Source organism: Parus major, chromosome 5, assembly GCF_001522545.3.
Source record: "Parus major isolate Abel chromosome 5, Parus_major1.1, whole genome shotgun sequence".
Taxonomy (NCBI): Eukaryota; Metazoa; Chordata; class Aves; order Passeriformes; family Paridae; genus Parus; species Parus major.
The window spans coordinates 26,894,221-26,912,773 of NC_031774.1; the positions used below are offsets into that span (position 1 = coordinate 26,894,221).

The 18,553-nt window shown below is 45.0% G+C and overlaps 1 protein-coding gene across 7 annotated transcripts in view; it reads right to left on the reverse strand.

The window, feature by feature from the left end:
- RGS6 (regulator of G protein signaling 6) overlaps positions 1–18,553 on the reverse strand; it is a 259,350-nt gene that overhangs the window by 28,520 nt on the left and 212,277 nt on the right. For 4 of the 7 annotated variants that reach the window (XM_015630847.3, XM_033514924.1, XM_033514923.1 and 1 more), the window contains one exon: positions 10,474–10,660. In XM_015630847.3, coding sequence (XP_015486333.1) covers positions 10,474–10,660 — 187 coding nt within the window. Of the gene's footprint in view, positions 1–4,330; positions 4,526–7,591; positions 8,347–10,473; positions 10,661–15,436; positions 17,584–18,553 lie in introns of those variants that run through there. The other 3 variants (XM_015630845.3, XM_015630848.3, XM_033514925.1) reach the window with 3 other exon arrangements.

Here is an 18,553-nt window from a genome sequence, read left to right on the forward strand (position 1 = left end):
CAGCTAGATTCCAGGAAACCCTAAAATTTGAACTTGCTGATAAAATTTTTTCCCTGTTTGTGCCTAAACTCAGCTGCAAACTTTGGATGATGATGGGGAATAAAGGAGAAATGGCTAATTCTTTGCTCACTTCAAACACAGGTGTCCCATTTAGGACATTTATGGAACAGATCATCTTGACTACCATTACGCAGCATGTACAGACCAACCAAGTGATCAGGCCCAGCCAGCATGGGCATAGGAAAAGCACATGCCTGACCAATCTGATCTCCTTTTTGACCAGGTGACCTGCCTGGTGGATGAGAGAATGGCTGTGCATTAAGTCTACTGGGACTTCAGCAAAGCCTTCAATACTGTCTCCCATGGCCTTCTCCTGGAGAAGCTGTCAGCCCCCAGTTTGGAGAGGTGCACTCTTTGCTGGGTTAAAAACTATCAAAATGGCTGGGCTGAGAGAGTGGTGGTGAATGGAGCTACATACTGGCAGCCAGTCACCAGTGGTGACCTCAGGGCTCAGTACTGAGGTCAGCCCTGTTTAACATCTTTATTGATGATTTGGATGAGAGGATCAAGTGCACTATCAGCCAATTCACAGATGACACTGAGCTTGGTGGAAGTGTTGATCAGCTGGAGGGCAGGAAGGCTCTGCAGGGATTTGGACTGGCTGGATTGATGGGGCAAGGCCATTGTATGAAGTTCAGCAAGGTCAAGTGCCAGATCCTGCACTTGGGTCACAACAGCCCCAGGCCGTGCTTTAGGCTGGGGGATGAGTGACTGGAGAGTTGCCTGGCACAAAAGTATCTGAGAGAGCTGATCTACAGCAGCTGAACATGAGCCAGCTGTGCCCAGGTGGCCAAGAAGGCCAATGGCACCCTGGCCTGTATCAGGAACAGTGTGGCCAGCAGGACCAGGGCAGTGATTGTCCCCCTGTACTTGGCACTGATGAGGCCACGTCTTGAGTCCTGTGTCCAGTTTTGTGCCCCTCACTGCAAGAAAGGAATTGAGGTGCTGGAGCATGTCCAGAGAAGGTCAATGAAAGTGATGATGGGTCTAGAGAGTTACTCATATGAGGAGCAGCTGAGGGAGCTGGGGTTCTTCAGTCTGGAGGAAAGGAGGCTTAGAGACCTTATCACTCCACAACTGTCTGAAAGGAGGGTGTAGCCAGGTGGGGGTCAGCCTCTTCTCCAAGGCACCCAGCAACAGGATGAGAAGAAATGGCCTCAAACTATACCAGCAGAGGTTCAGATTGGACATCAGGAATAATTTCTTCACTGAAAGGGTGGTTCTTCACTGAAAGATGGGAATAGGCTGCACGGGGAGACAGTGGCATTACCAACCCTAGAAGTGTTCATGAAATGAATGTGGGTGGGACTTAGTGCTGTGATTTAATTGACATGGTGGTGTTCAGTCAAAGGTTGTACTTCATGATCTTGGAGGTGTTTTCCCACCTTAATGATTCTGTTCCATGATTTTTAGCTCATTTTGGAGGGTTTACACTAAGGCTAGATAGCTGTTGAGGTGCACTTAAGCTGCAAGGATCAACTTTGCCTTTCATAAACTGGTCAGAAACCTCCTTGCTGTAGCTATCCCACATCTTCTGGATTGTTTTGGAGTGCTCCTCCACCTTGTTACCAATACCTGGTATTAACTGGTGAGAGCTGATTTGGAGACCCCTTTTGTGTTGCAAGCATACATCTGAACCTTTGGCCAACTGCAAAGCAGATTTGCAGCATGTCAGACAAATCCATTAAAAGAAAAGGCCACAAGCAATGTAAAGCAGTAGATTAAACAACTGAATAAATAACAGCATACTGGAATGAATGCTAATATTTGTGCTACCTGTATGCTTGGCACTGGGGAGGAATTTACTGCAGATTCACAAATGAGAGAGTGCTGCCTGAGTGAAGGCCTTGTGGTCTTTGCTGGAAGGATGGGAAGAGATGCCAGCTGAGAACCTGCCTGGAGCTTGTTTTTGGAAGAGCTGTCTCTATAGGACAAAGAGGACGTGGGAAGGAGAAAGCAGACTTCTGCAAGTACATGGTGTGTGACTGCTGCACCTTCCAATTAGACTTGGCAGCAGCCTAATGCCTGTCTGTCGGCACCTCTGCTCTGCACAGACATTTGTGGCAGAGGAGCTGAGGTTAACCCTTGTGCCAGCACATACACATACTGCAGTCAGCAAAACCTGCTATCCATGCATTGTTAGAGATGTGTCCTGTTAACTCTGCTGTACTCTTCCAGCAGGAAGACCAGCAGAACCCCCTACCACACCATCACCACAATATTCCAAAAAGCCGAAGAAAGGAAAGGAGACCTACTTTTCTTTAAGCAGTTGTGCCAAAACTGAATGCAACACTTTATAGGAGCAATTGTGATCAACTGCATTCAACCTAAATGATGGTGATAAAATGCACTTTAGAAAAAGTAGTAAAAATTGCTGCATCTGCTCTGGAAGCTGAAGTTGTTGGTAGTAGGCACAGCTGGGATGAGGCAAACAGTGAAGAAGCTGCAGAAAAGACCTTCACATTTGCCCTGACTGAACTCAATGGGAAAACACCAGTGGGGGTGAGAAAGCAGGGAAACACATATGTTTTATTCCAACTCCCTTTAATGTTTCCAAATCCCCACTAAGAGCACTTCTGGATCTGCTTATTCTGGTCTCTGCATTTAGGATTTCACTCTTCTCAAAAACGCTGTGGGGCCTGTGTTGAGCTGCCTGTCTGCATTAACCTGGGTGAGCCCCTTGCCGGAGCCTCTCTGGTACCAGGCGGTGCTGCCATCTAGCAGGGCCAGGGGGGATTGGGTGCTCCAGCTGCTTCAGGACTGCGAGGCTTTACTGGATTTATAGTTGGAAAATAAATGCTTCAGCTTGCTAAATGGCACATAAGGGTCTTGGCCTAAGAGTGAATAGCTGTGGAAAATCTGAGCAGTATCTTTTTTGCCACTCTCAAGTATTCAAGGGACATGATAATTTACAACAAGTTTTTGTTGGTGCATTTTCTTCACATTCAACCAAGTTGCTTTTACTGCTGAGGGGAAAAAAAAAAAAGAATAATTATCCTGTAATATAGACTAACCTCCCTGCTAAACTAAAAAGCATAATTTCTTTTTTCAGCCCACAAATGAAATTACACTGGGCTGAAGGCACAGGAATGTATGAAAGAGCCTTAGCAAGAGGGATAACTGTAAGCAATGAGAGCTCATTTTGAGTAATACACAGAAATCCTTTGTTTAGCCCTGTAGATACATAGTTGGAAATACGATGTAAATCTTTCATAGAAAAGCACATTGATGAAAGTAACACATAAATTTAGCTACGTCTCCTCTGTAAATTGATGAGACAACTGGTTTGCTTCATATCTTCAAACACAAACATGAGGGTGGAGCTGTCGAGGGCCCATGGCAGACACAGTGCAGAGGACTAGAGGCAAAGGCTTGTTGAGTGCTGTGCAGTTAAGGGGTCAGCCTGGTACTGCAGAAGGATTTAGTCCTAAATATAGCAAGGGCTATCCTGGGAGACAAGAGTGGGCTGCTGGGAGTCTAACGCCATATGAGCAGCTTTAGGTTTTGAGAACAATGATCATGGCTAAGAGGCTGATTCTCTCAATATGGGGCAAATCCTGGCTACTGGCAAAAAGCCCAAGTGAAAAGGTTTTGCCCGGGAGGAGGGGACAACCTTCTGTAGCATTCAGGAGATTGGCACTGGAAATTGTTTCTTTCCCAAACAATATGCTGGAGCCACAGCAATGAAGATGAGGTTTTTCCCTCCTGTGCATGCTGTGGTACAGCTATAAGGTGTAACTACTTAACCTTTTGGTTGACACCCTGACATCTGCAGGCTGTCAGCAGCTTCCTCCTTGTTTTCTCCATGAAAAATCCTGCCAAAAAGCTGAACTGCACCAAGGAGAGGAACATGCAGAACCCCTCACACAGCAGAAGGAAATTCTATTTCAGTGGGGCATTGCATGTTCTATAGGAGATGGTGATAGTGCAGGATACAGCCCTACAGAAACAAGCAGAACACAGCTTCTGAGTAAAGGTGGCTATGCTGAGATAGGGAACACCAATCCTGCTTGGATGCCTACCTAGAGAACATGTATGGGCTAGATAAACCATTTTCCATGCCTCATCAACATTTTGACGGTAAGATATCAGCTGCTATGTCATCTTGGGCTGCCATTAAGTGGTTGAGCTCAACATCTCAGAGTCCAAATGTATATTGAAATCTTTTGACTGTTTCCTAACAAACCTCATCCTGACAACCCACATTCATACCTGCTATGGGCTGAGCAGAGATATGAAATACATTGCTGATAGATCTTCCCAGGGATTTTTCTTAAATTTTTAATTAGGAGTGTGAACACTTAAAAAGGCAACAACCCCTTAAAAAAATTAAAGACCACAGTGTTCCTGCAGCACATGGGTTTAGCAGGAAGAGACCATAACCCTGAAGTCCATGAGAAGTGGATTCCTGGAGTTCTGGCTTCTTAATTAGATGGAAGGATGCACTTGCAAGCACTTTTGATCCCTATTTGGGAGAAAGAAACAGTATCAGCAGCTTCCTGACCTTCACATGAAGAGGAAATTCTCTTGCTTTGGATATGACATGCAGTGGTTTCTTGCTTCCAAGAAGTACAGTGTCCTGACAGTACTACTGACACAAGAGTCCCAGAGTTTGAGTGCCAAATTCAATTTTTGAGCAAGCTAGAGACTTTCCCATGTAATCCATCTAAAGGCATTTTTTGGAGGTAGGAAATGTCTGGCACTGAGGCACTGTTAATACTCATGCATGTAGTTTTAGACAGCTTGGCAGGATCAGCACCCTGAATAACAGGCAGACTATTGTCCTGTGGGAATATGCTGACTGTTCTTGTTACCCTGTTCCCATGATCTTTCATTTGGAGAGATCTGTTGCCTTCTGTCACTGTGTCTGCAAGGAGAGAGGTCACTGGTGACTTTTTCCTGGCCCTTTTTCTGCTTGTGTGTGACAGAAGGACATTAGCTTAGACAGCAGTTTGATCCCTGATGCGTTCAGAGACAGAAAGGGAAGACAAAGGGCTGGATGGTAGATATTTTCTATATAACATGACTGCTAAACCACAAATTAAAATGGAAGGCAGAAGATAAAAGAAGTACTTTCTGATATGCATGTGTATATGCACATTTTGAAAAAAAAACTCCCAACAAACGAAAACAGGAAAATAATAACACAAAGTATCTGCTCCTATGTAAACCTCTGCTTTTGTTTCCTGCTTTGCACAGCATCAGGCACACTAGCATAAGCCTCCACAATCACTTCCCTATTTTTATTCCAGACACTTAACTACTCTTCTGGCTGTATTTGTGGGGCTCTTGATTTTAGATTCCGTTTGGTTGTAGGTTCTTTTGTGAAATCCACAAGGGTTGCACATTTGCTTCTAAGTGTAACAAGCACACAACAGTGAGATTCTGTGTGTTTTCTATGCTCACCATAACCCAAATACAAGGAAGAGAACCAGAGTGCAATGTAAGGAAGGATTTTCTCCTCCAGACCCACAGAATCAGAGCCAAAGAAGGAGAAGGGAATAAAGGTCAAGTCCTTGTGCAGTCCTTAACCTCCCCAGGAAGGTGCAGGCTGTCAAAAGCCTCCAGGAGCCCTAGGCACATCATTTATGTATAAATACTGATGCAGTGCAGAAGTGCTTTCAATTCCCCACAGTACAGGCTCAAGGTCTCTGAGCAGCACTAGTTCGTGTGGACTTGGTCTCCTCTTAAAGGCAGAGCATGTTGTTTTGTCCCATGTCCCCTTGCTGGCTGCCTGCACTGCTAACCAGAGTTGCCTTGCTGTTACCCCAATTCTCCAGCCTTAGTCATTGTCCTTTACAGGCATACATATAACTGGGGTGCTTGGGCAAAACTTCAGGAAAACAGGAATAATGTTTCTTTAAGTTATTACATGAAAGATAATACCAACACACAATGAATGATTATTTTCACATTTTCATTCCAGGCCATGATTTTGCTCCAGACCTACAAATGGAGTGCTTTATGCCCACTGAATAGATACCAGGCCTTTCACATCCTGTGCATGCTAGAAAACACAGCGCCACCCCTCACTTTCCCTTGGTAAAAAATGACATTTCTCTTCCAACAGACCCTTGCTTGAACTTGGAGTTTGGTTTTGAATTCAATAGGTTCCAGTCAAGTTCAACCACCAGAATGCAAACTGATGACTGACCACTGATGAATCCTATAAGGATTCGTATCTCTATCACAGAACAAACTGAACTATACCTGGGGCAGCTGAGAGCATTAACTGGGCTCAAATTTCAAGATTAGATTTCAGGAAGAAAGTTTTTACAATGAAGATAGTGAAACCCTGGCCCAGATGACCCAGAGAGGTGGTGGGTGCCCCATCTCTGGAAACATTCAAGGTCAAGTGGAACAGGGCTCTCAGAATCCTGATCTAGTTGAAGATGTACCCTGCTCATTCGGGGGAGCTGGACTAGATGAACTTTAAAGGTGCCTTCTGTCTCAAATTATTCTATGTTTCAAAGCTGGGACAGGTACATTTCTGTTTTGAGCTGCCTGGAATTTAGCATTATGGTCTAAATCTGCCCTGGAATTAGCCAAGGATATGCAAAGAACAGTTAAAATCCCTAACTGAGCCTGGATTAGAACTGAATTTCCCTGAATCACCTTCATAGAAACAACAGTTGGTTAGTACAGGTAAAGGAATGTCAATCTAAAACTCTATTTTATTTATTAAAGAATAAAAACAAACAAGGAAAACAGGAAAGGAATTCCAAAGACAACTGTGTGACTTGCCTTACTTTGGTACACCTGGCTCTGAAGCTTACCAGTAAATGTAGGCTAAATGTCCCTGCAGACATTACTGTGAGGAAACACAATGCATCCTGGTGATATTAGCTCCCAACACCAAGGGACTGAGGAAGGGATTAAAGATTTTCTGAAGGCAGAAAGACATTTCAAGGGAGGCAAGGAGATGCTTGATAGGGGAGAATGGTTAAAAAACTAATAACGTGTTGCACAGATAAGCCATAACTGTCACACTCACAGTTCTGTGTTCCATGTAAAGATGAATTACTTTGGCTGTCAGCAGCTTCATTAGCCAGAAGAGGCCATTCAGATGGACCCAAGCCTATTTACTTTCAAGAACTGGTGGTGCCTGCTTCATATTGCAGGGCCCCATACTGGTTGTTCAATGATGCTGATAACTCCTGTGGGAGCTTACATCCTGCTAAGTACTTCACTGTTTAATTGAACTGACCTTTCCTGGCGATGCCCCTTGTATTAAAAGCTGCTTTGGTCCCCGGTGAAAATGGTTTGATAATCATAATATTTTACTCAGAGGACAGTTGTTTAAGAGCAGAAAATAATCAGCTAAATTGGTAGGCTCCCCTCTGGAGGGATCCAGCACTAAAATGACAGAAGGTGCTGCAGACCAAGATAGCTGGCAGAGTTGACAATAAGGACAGAGCCAGGAACAGAGCTGAGCTGCTCAAGGACAGGGACACCAACAAACTGGACAGCTGGGGAGGGGAGTGCAGCTGAGCCAGCACAGCACACTCTGCTCGGAGCTGAGATGTGCTGGCACAGCTTGAGCCAGGCACGGGGTGGGCGATGGCACCTGCAGGAGCTGCAGCAAGAGGAGCAGCTCTGTGCAAGCCCAGCAGTGCAGGACTGTGAAGTGCAGCAGCACGGAGGGACACACAGCAGGGCAAGCATCTCAAGCTGAGATGGGGAAATGGTGAAACACTTGCTTCTATGGAACAAGAATCCATCTCAGAGAGAGGTCTGTCTGAAATAACAAATGCACACCAAATTCAGGTTTGGATTAGGAGTGCTTTGAGGACTAAGATTTGGAGCTGAGATTTTCTTAATCAGAGAAACCATTTGCTTTCAGACCATGACTGGCCTAAGGAAAAAGAGGTTTGAAGTGAGAGGCATGTTTGCCAAGAGACCCTTTTCTCCCTGTTTTTATCTAGGCTAGTTGCCTTACCAGATGGTTGAGCAGCATCTGGGAGAGCTCTCTGGGGCTGGGAGCCAAGGTTGTGCAAAGAAGCACATCAATGTAGACTCTTAAAGCATCCGATAACAAATGATGCTTTGCTTTCAACTTCCTGTTATAAAGCATTTGCTGGCCTGAATGTGCTCTGCTACACCTTACCCTTCCCAAGTACAGCAATGTGTCCGTTTCCAGTGCTTTTTATACAGAATTGGCATTTGTGGATCTCCCAGCTCATGACTAGAGTGCCACATCACCTTCTCCTATTCTTCCAGTGCAGGAGGATTGGACTAATTTTCTCAGATCTGCCAACACTTTTCCTTCCTCTTAGTGTCTCAGACCTGCAGGCATTCAAAAAACGTGCTGTTGAGTAAACTCTTTTTCTTTTTCTTTACTTACAAGGACATTTCAGTTGTTTTCCTCTTTGTGCTAAAGCTACACAGGACAAGACAACACTCATATTTTCCCCTCCTACAGAGGGTGTTTTGATTAATTGTATCTGGTTGGGTCCCTAGGAATGTGGGATGTGTGGAAGCTCCCCTGGGCTCCTGGTGCCAGAGTGCTGAGATAAGGCAGCTGCTGCAGATTTATGGGCAAGAGCCTCTGTGGTGGCAGGGCTGACCTGTGAAAAACACTACAGCAGTACCTGGGAGATTTACAGCACCCTGGGGTGATCTACACTGCCTCCCATGAAGTGCATGTGCAAACAAAAATGTCCCTTCTCCTGGATGAGCCAGTAAAAGCCATGTTGCCCCAGCTCTACCAGGGCACTAGGCCCTTCAACCATGTCCTGCTTCTTCCTGCATTTGTTAGAATGGCTCCCCAGCTATCCAGTCAAGCTGTCACAGTTTGCTTGGCCTTTGGTGAGCTACCAGAAACCCACTGTACAAGAAGGTAACTGGGCTCACCTTACACATTGCGCCATCCTCTCTTGGCATAGATTCAATCTCCAAGATAACCATAGCTGGCCCTGAAGGTCTACCTTTGCCTCATATTTCTGTGTCCATGAACCACAACAGATGAATTGAGGACATCTGTCAGTGTAAAAATCCACTGAAATAAAATTAACCCAAGGAGCTAAAATTGCAGTCTAACTGCCAGGGCTCCAGCTTGATTTTATCAACTCCCCTTTGAATGGCAATTACATTGTGAACTGATCAGTTCAAGGCTAAATCCTCTGTGTCTTCTTCTAATTAAATACTCATCGTCTAAACATTCATCTTATTCTTAGTACTTCTACTTATCAATTTAATCAATTCCCCCATTATTCACCTATCTCCTTTAGCCTGCATTTTACGGTCATCATTTTTTTCAGATGATGTAAGAAGTTCTTTTTCACTACAAACGCCAAGCAAAGAATACACTTTAGCCAGAATGTCTTCATACTCCTGTATTTCTCAGTTTTAAAAAGGGCATTTAAATTGCCTGATATTCACAGGGGACAGCCTTGAAACTTCATGTACATTCCTTCTATGCTGGCCCCAAGGAGCAAGATTGCATTCAGGAAAATAGAGCATTTGATGCTGTTTTAAAAAATTCATTGCCTAACCTTGTATAAGTGGTCCTCAACATCTCCCCTGAGATGAAAATATTTTGTTAGTGGAGTATTTTGAAGAATTGCCTTTGAATGCCAATTAAAAAAAAAATCCCAAAACCCAGGAATTATTTTCATTTGCTGTTGGTTTTACTACATCTTGTGATAAAAATTATTATGAGGAGGATATCTTTTAATTGTGTCCCTAATAATATTTGCCAAATGATCCCTTCTTCCTTTTTCTTTTTTAAAAATTAGAAAAATATATTTTCACTTTCCAGGAGGTTATGCAGCTTTACCCTTGCTTGTAGCAGTTTTCTCAAATTATCTGTTTTCCTCAGGGCATTTTCCATGTACAGTTTATCTGTAAAATTTTTCCTGATAAATCTGGAGCCTTAGGAGGGAAGGATTAAGCTCACTGCATTGTCTACTGTCCTATCATTACATTAAGGTATTGTCTGGTGGACAAATTTCTAGTTGTGTTGGAGGGAGCTGTTGCATTTGGAGTTTGGCAGGGGGATATAATTAGCTATAAATAAATAAGATATAGAAAAAGTGTATTATCTGTCCAGTGTTTAGATATGACATTGGCCATTCTGTAAATATGCCAGACTTCTGTGACAGGTAGCACAGACAGACAAGCTGAACTGTATAGCAGACTTTCATCTGTGTTTTCTCTGAGACGCGGCTCCAGCTTGCAGCGCCTTGCAGACTTGCAGATTTTGGAACATTTGTTCCCAGAGGAGCCTTAGCCTGTTATAATAGATAGATTCAATGAAAATATCATTTACCCAGCTTGAATAGATACCGTCAAAGTCACTTCAAACTGTGCATCTCCTCTTTCTTACGAGTGAGCAGTGACAATGTGATAGTGGAGTATCATATTAAAACTGAGAGTTTCATTAGCAGTAGTTCCACAAAACCAAAAACTAACCTGTGCATCTTCATATGTGTATCTCCCTGGGTCTTTGACATTTTGGCTTGTTTTCTCATAGCTGTGGGAATCCAGGTTGATAGCGCTTTGGGCCCCAGGAGCTAGAAACTCTTGCCAGATTTCTTCCACTCTGGTGGTCACATCCTGTAAAGGTTGTTTCTTGAGATCTTGGACAGCCAACCAAAACCTGTACTAGGCAAAAATCAAAAGGGCAGAAAAGAGAAAAAGATAGGAATCTAGGTAAGATTTTGTGAATAAGCCTAGGCATAGGCTTATTCACAGACACAGAAACAGACACAGAACCTAATCCTGCATCTATCAGAATAACAGAAGACGCCATTTAAGCCTGATTTCAAGGGGAAGGGGTGATGTACTTTACATCAACCCTTTCTATTTTGGCTAAGATCAGAACACTGACTTTAAGAAGTGATACATTCTTATTCAAACTGCCCCTGCAGAAGTGTCATATTAGATATGCAAACTGGAAACCTCCAGAGCTGTGCAGCTGGAGGAGAGGAGCAGGCTCTGCCTCCCACAGCTGCACTGCAATGTGATGGTCATTTCTGCCCGCAGGATTGGTCATCCACAGGGGATGTAAACTGAAGAACAAACTTAACATTCATATAATTTCCAGTGTGAAGTTGTAGCAATACCGCTTAGAGATTTATTATTTTTTTTACTTGTAAACTGACCAGCATTCAGATGGATGGATGGCATGAGAAAAGATGACGCTTGTCATGCCATACTCCAATTTTACAGGGATATTTTCTTGACTAGGCTATGTTTACAGACTAAACTAAGTTCATAAACAGTGAGAAGACAATATCTTCGATGACTAAGGACATAATCCGTATCTTAATCTGTAAAAACAAAAACCACAGAGTATTTTTGCAAGAGTGACATACATGTCTTTTGTCTTTTACCCTAGGGAAAAAAAAGACATTTTGTTGGTAGTGCTAGTTTTATTTATTGCTGTAAGAGATGCTCTTTCAGGTGACTAATTCAGAAGATGCACGGTGCCCACTAGCCTTTTGTTTTGGTCAACTCTTCCAGCAAGAAGGTATCCCTGAGGGTTATCTGCCCTGAATACCTGGGTCCTGCAAGCACAAGAGTGCTCTGCAGGGAGTGTTGAGGGCTAAAGGCAAACAGGTACAGAAGGCACCTCTGCAGACACCTGCAATAACCAGCTCTTTCCTACCCCCAGCAAAGGTGCCCATTGTCCCGAGGACAAGGAGGGCAGGGTTTGCCTCGGCTGCCTCTTATGCACCCCCCCTGCTAGGCAGACTGTGCAGAGGGGATTGTCTGGGTCACTGCTTGTTCTGGGCATTCGCAAGAGCTGCACAACTTGGAAAATTTGGTGTCTCCTTTATAAACCAGTTGAACTTTAACTGAAGTCCTGATTTCTCACCCCAAATGATTCAGTGGCGTCAGTGTGCTGCCACTAAGGCAAAAATTCCTCCATGGTGCAAGGAGGAAGATAAGAGTCTGTCCCAAACAAAAATCCCGATGGTAGTAAGGGTGGGTGGAGGAGACAGCAGCCTGGTGACTCCTGTGCTGTTCCTGACCCTTGCTTCCTTAATGGCTGCAGGCAGTACCTAAACACCCTGGAACTGGTGGTGTTACTGCAAGCAAATGAGGCTGCTATCCCATTTAGCCTGGTATCCTACCTGCAATAGAGGCAAACAGTCAGCTTGGGAAAAAGTGACATCCACGCTACATACAAGGCCAGGCTAAATCCTCCTTGCTGTCTGCTGCTTCTTCCCAACCATCAGGAGGTCTCATGCCACAGCCCTGACTCACCCAAGCCACTTCACAACATTCCTTCATATGGCTTTTCCATTTCCTTGGCAGACTCCGTAAAACAGACTGGGGTACACTCAAATGCTACATCATTACCTGTAGAATCATATACTTGTGGTTCTAACAGAGTGATGTTTGATTTTATAAACTGAAATAGAGTATCTGGGGTTGGTGGTGGAGTGTGCATGGTTGGTCCTTTTCCATCGTTGAGAGTTTAAGCACCTGATATCCTGCCTTGTCATTTGAACAGTGACACCCCCACTTATCACATGCATGCAGAGAGTAAAGGGTGGTACTCACAGTGCAATAACCTGATGCCATATGTAGCTTCTGTTATTTGAAAGTACATTATCATTCAATTTCAGATGTAAGGGGAACATGTGAATGCAAAAAAGGCATAGGGAGAAAAGATGCTAATCATTCCAGAGTAGCTGGGACACTTCAGACAAACATTTGGCTAGAGAGAACCTTTTCTTCTGGCTTATCTTCTGCCCCTGGAGCCGGGGAGGCGGGCTGGGAAAGCACGCTTGTGAGAGAGAACTGGGAGCTCTGTGAAGTGACAGCTTGCCAGAACAGGAGCGCCATCCATTTTAATAACCATTTGGCTCAATCTGAAAACCAACCAACCAGACCAACCTGACAGTAACAAGAACAAGCTCCTTTTACTGCAAGCAATTGTAAATTCATGCCCAAGGCTGAGTGTCCTCTTCATGGCAAAGGGGAGTTTTGTCTCGGTAAAAATTTCAAAGCTATTCACTATAGATGGCATCTGAAAAATAAGTAACATCAAAGAGGGGTACCCAGCCCCACAGCTTCAACTCCAAGGCAAGTTCTCTGCCACAAGGAATCCTCCTGAAACTAATGCATAAACAGGGCTTCCTATGGAATTTATAGTATTTACAAGAGAGAAGCAGGTGTTTCTGCTTAGGAAAGGAGCCGACATACAATGACTGTGCTGGAATTTCTGCTCCATTGTAAAGTGCACATGCACTCCCTGAATCACTCCTGCAATTTTTAAAGCAAAAGCCCAGCCCCAATTTCACAAGGAGTCAGGTGAAGATCCTGTGTTGCCTCCTCTTTCTGTAGCAGACAGATGTCCAGTGGACACCTCTTACACAGGGCAGGGGAGAAGAGAGATGTCCTTGTGTGTCATTTCCACACATGCCCTTTAAGCAGAGCAGGACTGGCACAGGGACTGTCGGCACAGAGGGAACAGCAGCATTGATCACAGGTTCTTTGTCCTTTGTAAAACAGCATGTAAGGACTGGAGAAGACTGATAATATGGTGTCCTAAAGTGTTGTCAGTGGCATAAACCATTCCAGCCTCATCCAGCTTGTAATTAAACTGCTGTCACTTGCAGAAGATATTCCAAAATGACATTTATTCTCCACAGCTCCCCCACAGCACAAAGAGCTCCTGGACCTCAGCACGTGCACTCTACCTCTCTGCAGGGCACTGCAGAGGTGCTTGGTCAGTGCTGTTCAAAGATGTCCCCCAGTGAAAAGGCTGCTGGGGAAAGACAGGGTGAGTACTGGGCGAGTGCTTGCTTCTGAGGTACATTAGAAAACAAAAATTAATTTAAAATCCTGATCAGGAGGTAAAATATGGGTGATTCCAGAAACTGAGAAACAACTGTCAAGGGCAGTGGCATATCCCCATCCTGGGGGTGGACACAATACCTCTAGCTTGACAGTGAATTTACCAAGTGACTATCTGAGGTCAGAATCCAAGCACACTTCTGTCCTTGCCTCAATAGTTCCATTCCAGTATCCCACAGCCCTCCGGTCTCACAGCTCTATCCATTCACAGATCTTCTTCCATTCACCAAGAAATAACTTTGAACATCTCAGCCAGGAAATTGATGGAAGCAATAGGTAAAAATCAAAATGCAGTTCAGACAGGGGCGATATTCACATTTTTGTGTTGTTTAATGATCAGATCCTTGGCATGGTGAGCTTGGCATGGCCAAGACCGACAAAAACCTGTCCTTGGTGAGCAAGCTGGGGATAGACAGACGCTGGAAAGCCGCACGCTGGGGCACTGGGGATCTGCCAAAGAGACCGCAGTGTCGGTGGGGACGGGGAAACGTCCCGCAGGCCTCCGCCTCACCGCCCTTCCTCCCCTCCCCCGCGGTCCCCGCCGGCGTCCACAATGCAAGTCCCTCCTTCTGCTGCAAGTTCTTTCCGTGCTGTGGGACCGAAAAGCCCTTGTATAGCTGCGGCGGGGCAGCCCCCGGTGCGGTGCGGCCCTGCCCGGGCCCGCTGAGGGGCCGGCACCGCGCCCGCGCCCGTCTCCGCGCGGGGCCCGCGCAGCGCGGGACGGCGGCGCCGCCTGCCGGCACTGCCCGGCACTACCCTCACCGCTCGGTACTGCCCTCACCGCCCCGCAGCCGGCACTGCCCGGCAGCACCCGGCCACTACCCTCACCGCTCGGTACTGCCCTCATCGCCCGGCACTGCCTCACACTGCCCCGCACTGCCCTCACCGCTCGGTACTGCCCTCATCGCCCGGCACTGCCTCACACTGCCCCGCACTGCCCTCACCGCTCGGTACTGCCCTCACCGCTCGGTACTGCCCTCACCGCCCGGCACTGCCCTCACCGCCCGGCACTTCCTCACACTGCCCCGCACTGCCCTCACCGCTCGGTACTGCCCTCACCGCCCGGCACTGCCTCACACTGCCCTCACCGCCCCGCAGCCGGCACTGCCCGGCAGCACCCGGCGCTACCCCGCAACCCCTCCGGCGCTTGCACTGCCTCGGAACTGGTCGGGAAACGCTGTTTTATTTAGGGACCACAGGGCTTTGAGGTAGCTCGGTGTGGTTACTGCGTATACGAGCTCTTCTCACTGCCTGAACTTCTCCTTTCCTTCTGAAGACTGGGGAGGGGAAAAAAAACTGGCGACAAGTTTCAACCATTAGGAGTCATGCAGGATACAAACACTTTTCTGCAGGAAAAACTCCTTGCCAGCGATCTCCATGTTCTGCATCTGCTCACAGTCAGTGAGGTGCAGGACGCCTGCATCCATGCATTGCCAGCTCCACAGTGCATTCCCACAAAGTGTCATGTGTTTCCCACTGAGGTCTATAAACAGGTGTGCAGCCTCCTTTCCCTTCAGGTGGAATTCCCATGTCCCATATTCCCCCTTTGCTGTTTCTCTTTCCAGCTGACACTCTTTGAACTTGGGGGGAAAAAATTCAACACACCAGCTAAATGAAAATCTCAGCAATCTCAAGATGTCTCAGAAGGTTCCAGGTCATAAAAAATGTATAATAACTCTCTGATGCACTTTCTTTTCTTATCCTTTCTTATTTATTTTGTTTTAAATTTGGCATTTTGTCTGCTGTATTTTGAATATACTTCAAAAATCACAAGAGTCAAAACAAATTGTAGATGAAAGATAACAACAGAGAGGAGAAAGAAAACAGAGCAAGGAAAAGAGTTAAAATAAAACCAGAGAGAAATATACCCAACTGACTGGCTTTCCTGCTCCCACATAAATAATGGACAGCCAGTAAATAAGTAAGTTACAGGGCTCAGCCAAGCCCAGGAGACTGGTGGACATGATCCTGCAAGTTTATTAGAACACAGAAACACAGCTGGAAAGGGATCTGGGAGGTCATCGAGTCTAGTCTGCTGCTATCTCTGGCAGTGCCTCACCCAAGACCCCCAGCGGGACCAATTTTTCTCAGCTAGGAAGAGATGGAAATATCCCACCACAACCAGCCCTGTGATTTGGGACTCACACCACAAGGTCTAAGAGCAGAATTTGGTCCCTTGCTGTATTACTGAATTACATTAATTTCAAGGCATTCTTAAGCACACATTTTACAAAATCTTTTCTAGTGCTATCATCAATTTCTAGGTTTTCCAGCAGTCAGTTTCTCAGATCTGCCTTAGATACAACACAGGGGCCTGTAGGGCCAGTGTTAATCCTAGGGACACTCCCAAAATCCTATTGTTACTCCAAAGAGATAACATGTCCCATCTGCAACAGTTCCAAGACCTCTGGCTAGTTACTGGGAAGAGAGTCCTGAAAAGATTAACTGTGAATGTTACTTTTCTACAGAGGTGCTCAATGCTAAACTCTCAGAAAGTTTTCTACCCCTTCCCAGGGTTGGGGTGGGATGTGTTTCACTTAACTGTAGTTGTCTGCCATGCACACTCATTTGCATCAGTCTGTACAGGCTTATGATAGCATAAATAAAAACTGTATAACATATTTATATCAATATATTAGTATTATCTTTTAATATATTTATATACAATTTATAACATAAATAAAGAACTGTACACCTTACAATGTAATTTAGGTGTCTGGTTTTGCTTCCACTTAAAACTGAAACAAATCCTTCTCAGGTCATTCACTGACTCCTCCTCAGCTTCTCTTCTCTCTCTCTAAAGGGAGACTGGATAAGAAGCAAGCATGTGCTTCCGAGCTGTCAGCTTAGGTGAGGCAGATCCCAACTTTGCTGTTGAATGTAACTTAGATTTTGTTTGGATATGTAAGCATCCAGCAGCTGCTTTCCTTTATGCTACACACTCCCAGTGAGAAATAAGGAGCTTTCTCTGCCTCACCCGAACCCTTCTTCTCTCAAGTATCACTGCTAACAATCCACTCTATTCCAGTTTTCTTCATTAATATTTCTGCCTTCGCATCCTATTATTTAAAGCTTTAAGCAGGCTTGTATCCAATATGAGATAATATTACCACAGAAGCCAATACCATCGTAATGATACCATAAGAATGACAGGAAAGTTCCCATAATAAGAACGATGCCCATGTCTTCCACAAAGGATGCAGGATTTAACCTGTCTGTGCCAGCCCACTGATTTGACATCTCCCTTCACTATCAAGGAGATCAAGGAGAATGTGCATCAACAGAAGCACCACTGGCTGACCAAGGAAGGTACAGGTTTGCCTTCTTCTCATAATCAAATTTTCTCCATTTGTTTGAGTAGGATGAACATGGGGGACAGACACTAGTCATAAAACCTGCTGGATTTCATTAGCACAATACCAGATTTATTTCAGAACACTCATTTGAAGAGTATCTTAATACAGTATATTAATTTTGCACTTCATCACTACAATTTAATTGCAAATGAGTGCCACTGTACATAACTGCAGTAAGCACATGCAAGTTCAGTACTTGTTTAGCAATAAAATTTCAAGCTCATTTATGTAATTAGTAACACTCCCTTGTTTTCTTACAGGTTATCTTTCAGGTTTTGCAAAACAATGTAGTGTATTGAGTTTCCACTGTTCTGCTGCTGGCATGCTTTCTGTACTTCTCCTTGGACAGGGAAACCTGATAAATAGGATAGTAAATTCCAATGTCATTAAAAATCACTTCCTGGGGAATTCCTCTTTCAGACCTTGTAGGCTGGTAGACTGCACTACAGCAACAATTGTTCACATGCTTTAGTAATGTATTTGATTTTCTAGGTGAAAAAGAGATGAAACAACTACAAACTAAAAAAGGTTGTGCAATCAGGTTCTTATCTGGTGTAAAAAAGAGAACATCAAGCCTGCTCACTACCAGCAAAGACCAAAGCCAGACTGACTGTGTGATCACTGACAGCAGATTTCCTCTGCCCAGGAGCAGGCACAGCTCTGCCAGTGAACCTGCAAGCTTCTCTGGCCTTCCCTGCAAATGCTCACTCAGCCTTCTGGAAAACGACTGCCCCAAAAAAACCCCCGCAAGAACCAGTCCCTTTAGCCATCCATGTGCTGAGACACAAGCACAGCACTGCAACAAAGCCTCTGCAGTGTTACTCAGACACTAAAAAAAGTGGGGTTTACTGGCTCTCAGCCTGATGTAGGATCACATGGGTATCTACATCATTTTCATAATAAAAGTTTTGACTTCTTCACAACTTGAGAAGTCAGGTACTCAGAATCACCACAAAGAGAGTCTTGTTAAGGTGAGACAAGCTGTTGGATAGTTAGCACATGCCAAAATTAAAAGCAGTTGTTGCAAACCTGACTTGGTGACTGCCAATACTGCAACAGTTCTTAGCCACATGATGACCACACTCTGTCCCTCACACAATCCCTGACACAAAGACACACGTAAATCCGATATATTGTTAGGGAGCTCAGGAGAGATGTGCTGCATCTCATCACATCGTACAAGCCTGCAAGCCCTTGCATGCAGAAGATACCTGATAACACTGGCTCTGCTAAACACTGAGATTACTTACATAAGTCTAGTATAGGCATCTGTAGCAGTGCTGGGGGCCAAATCCTGCCATTCTCATCTTTATTCAAATGGGTGT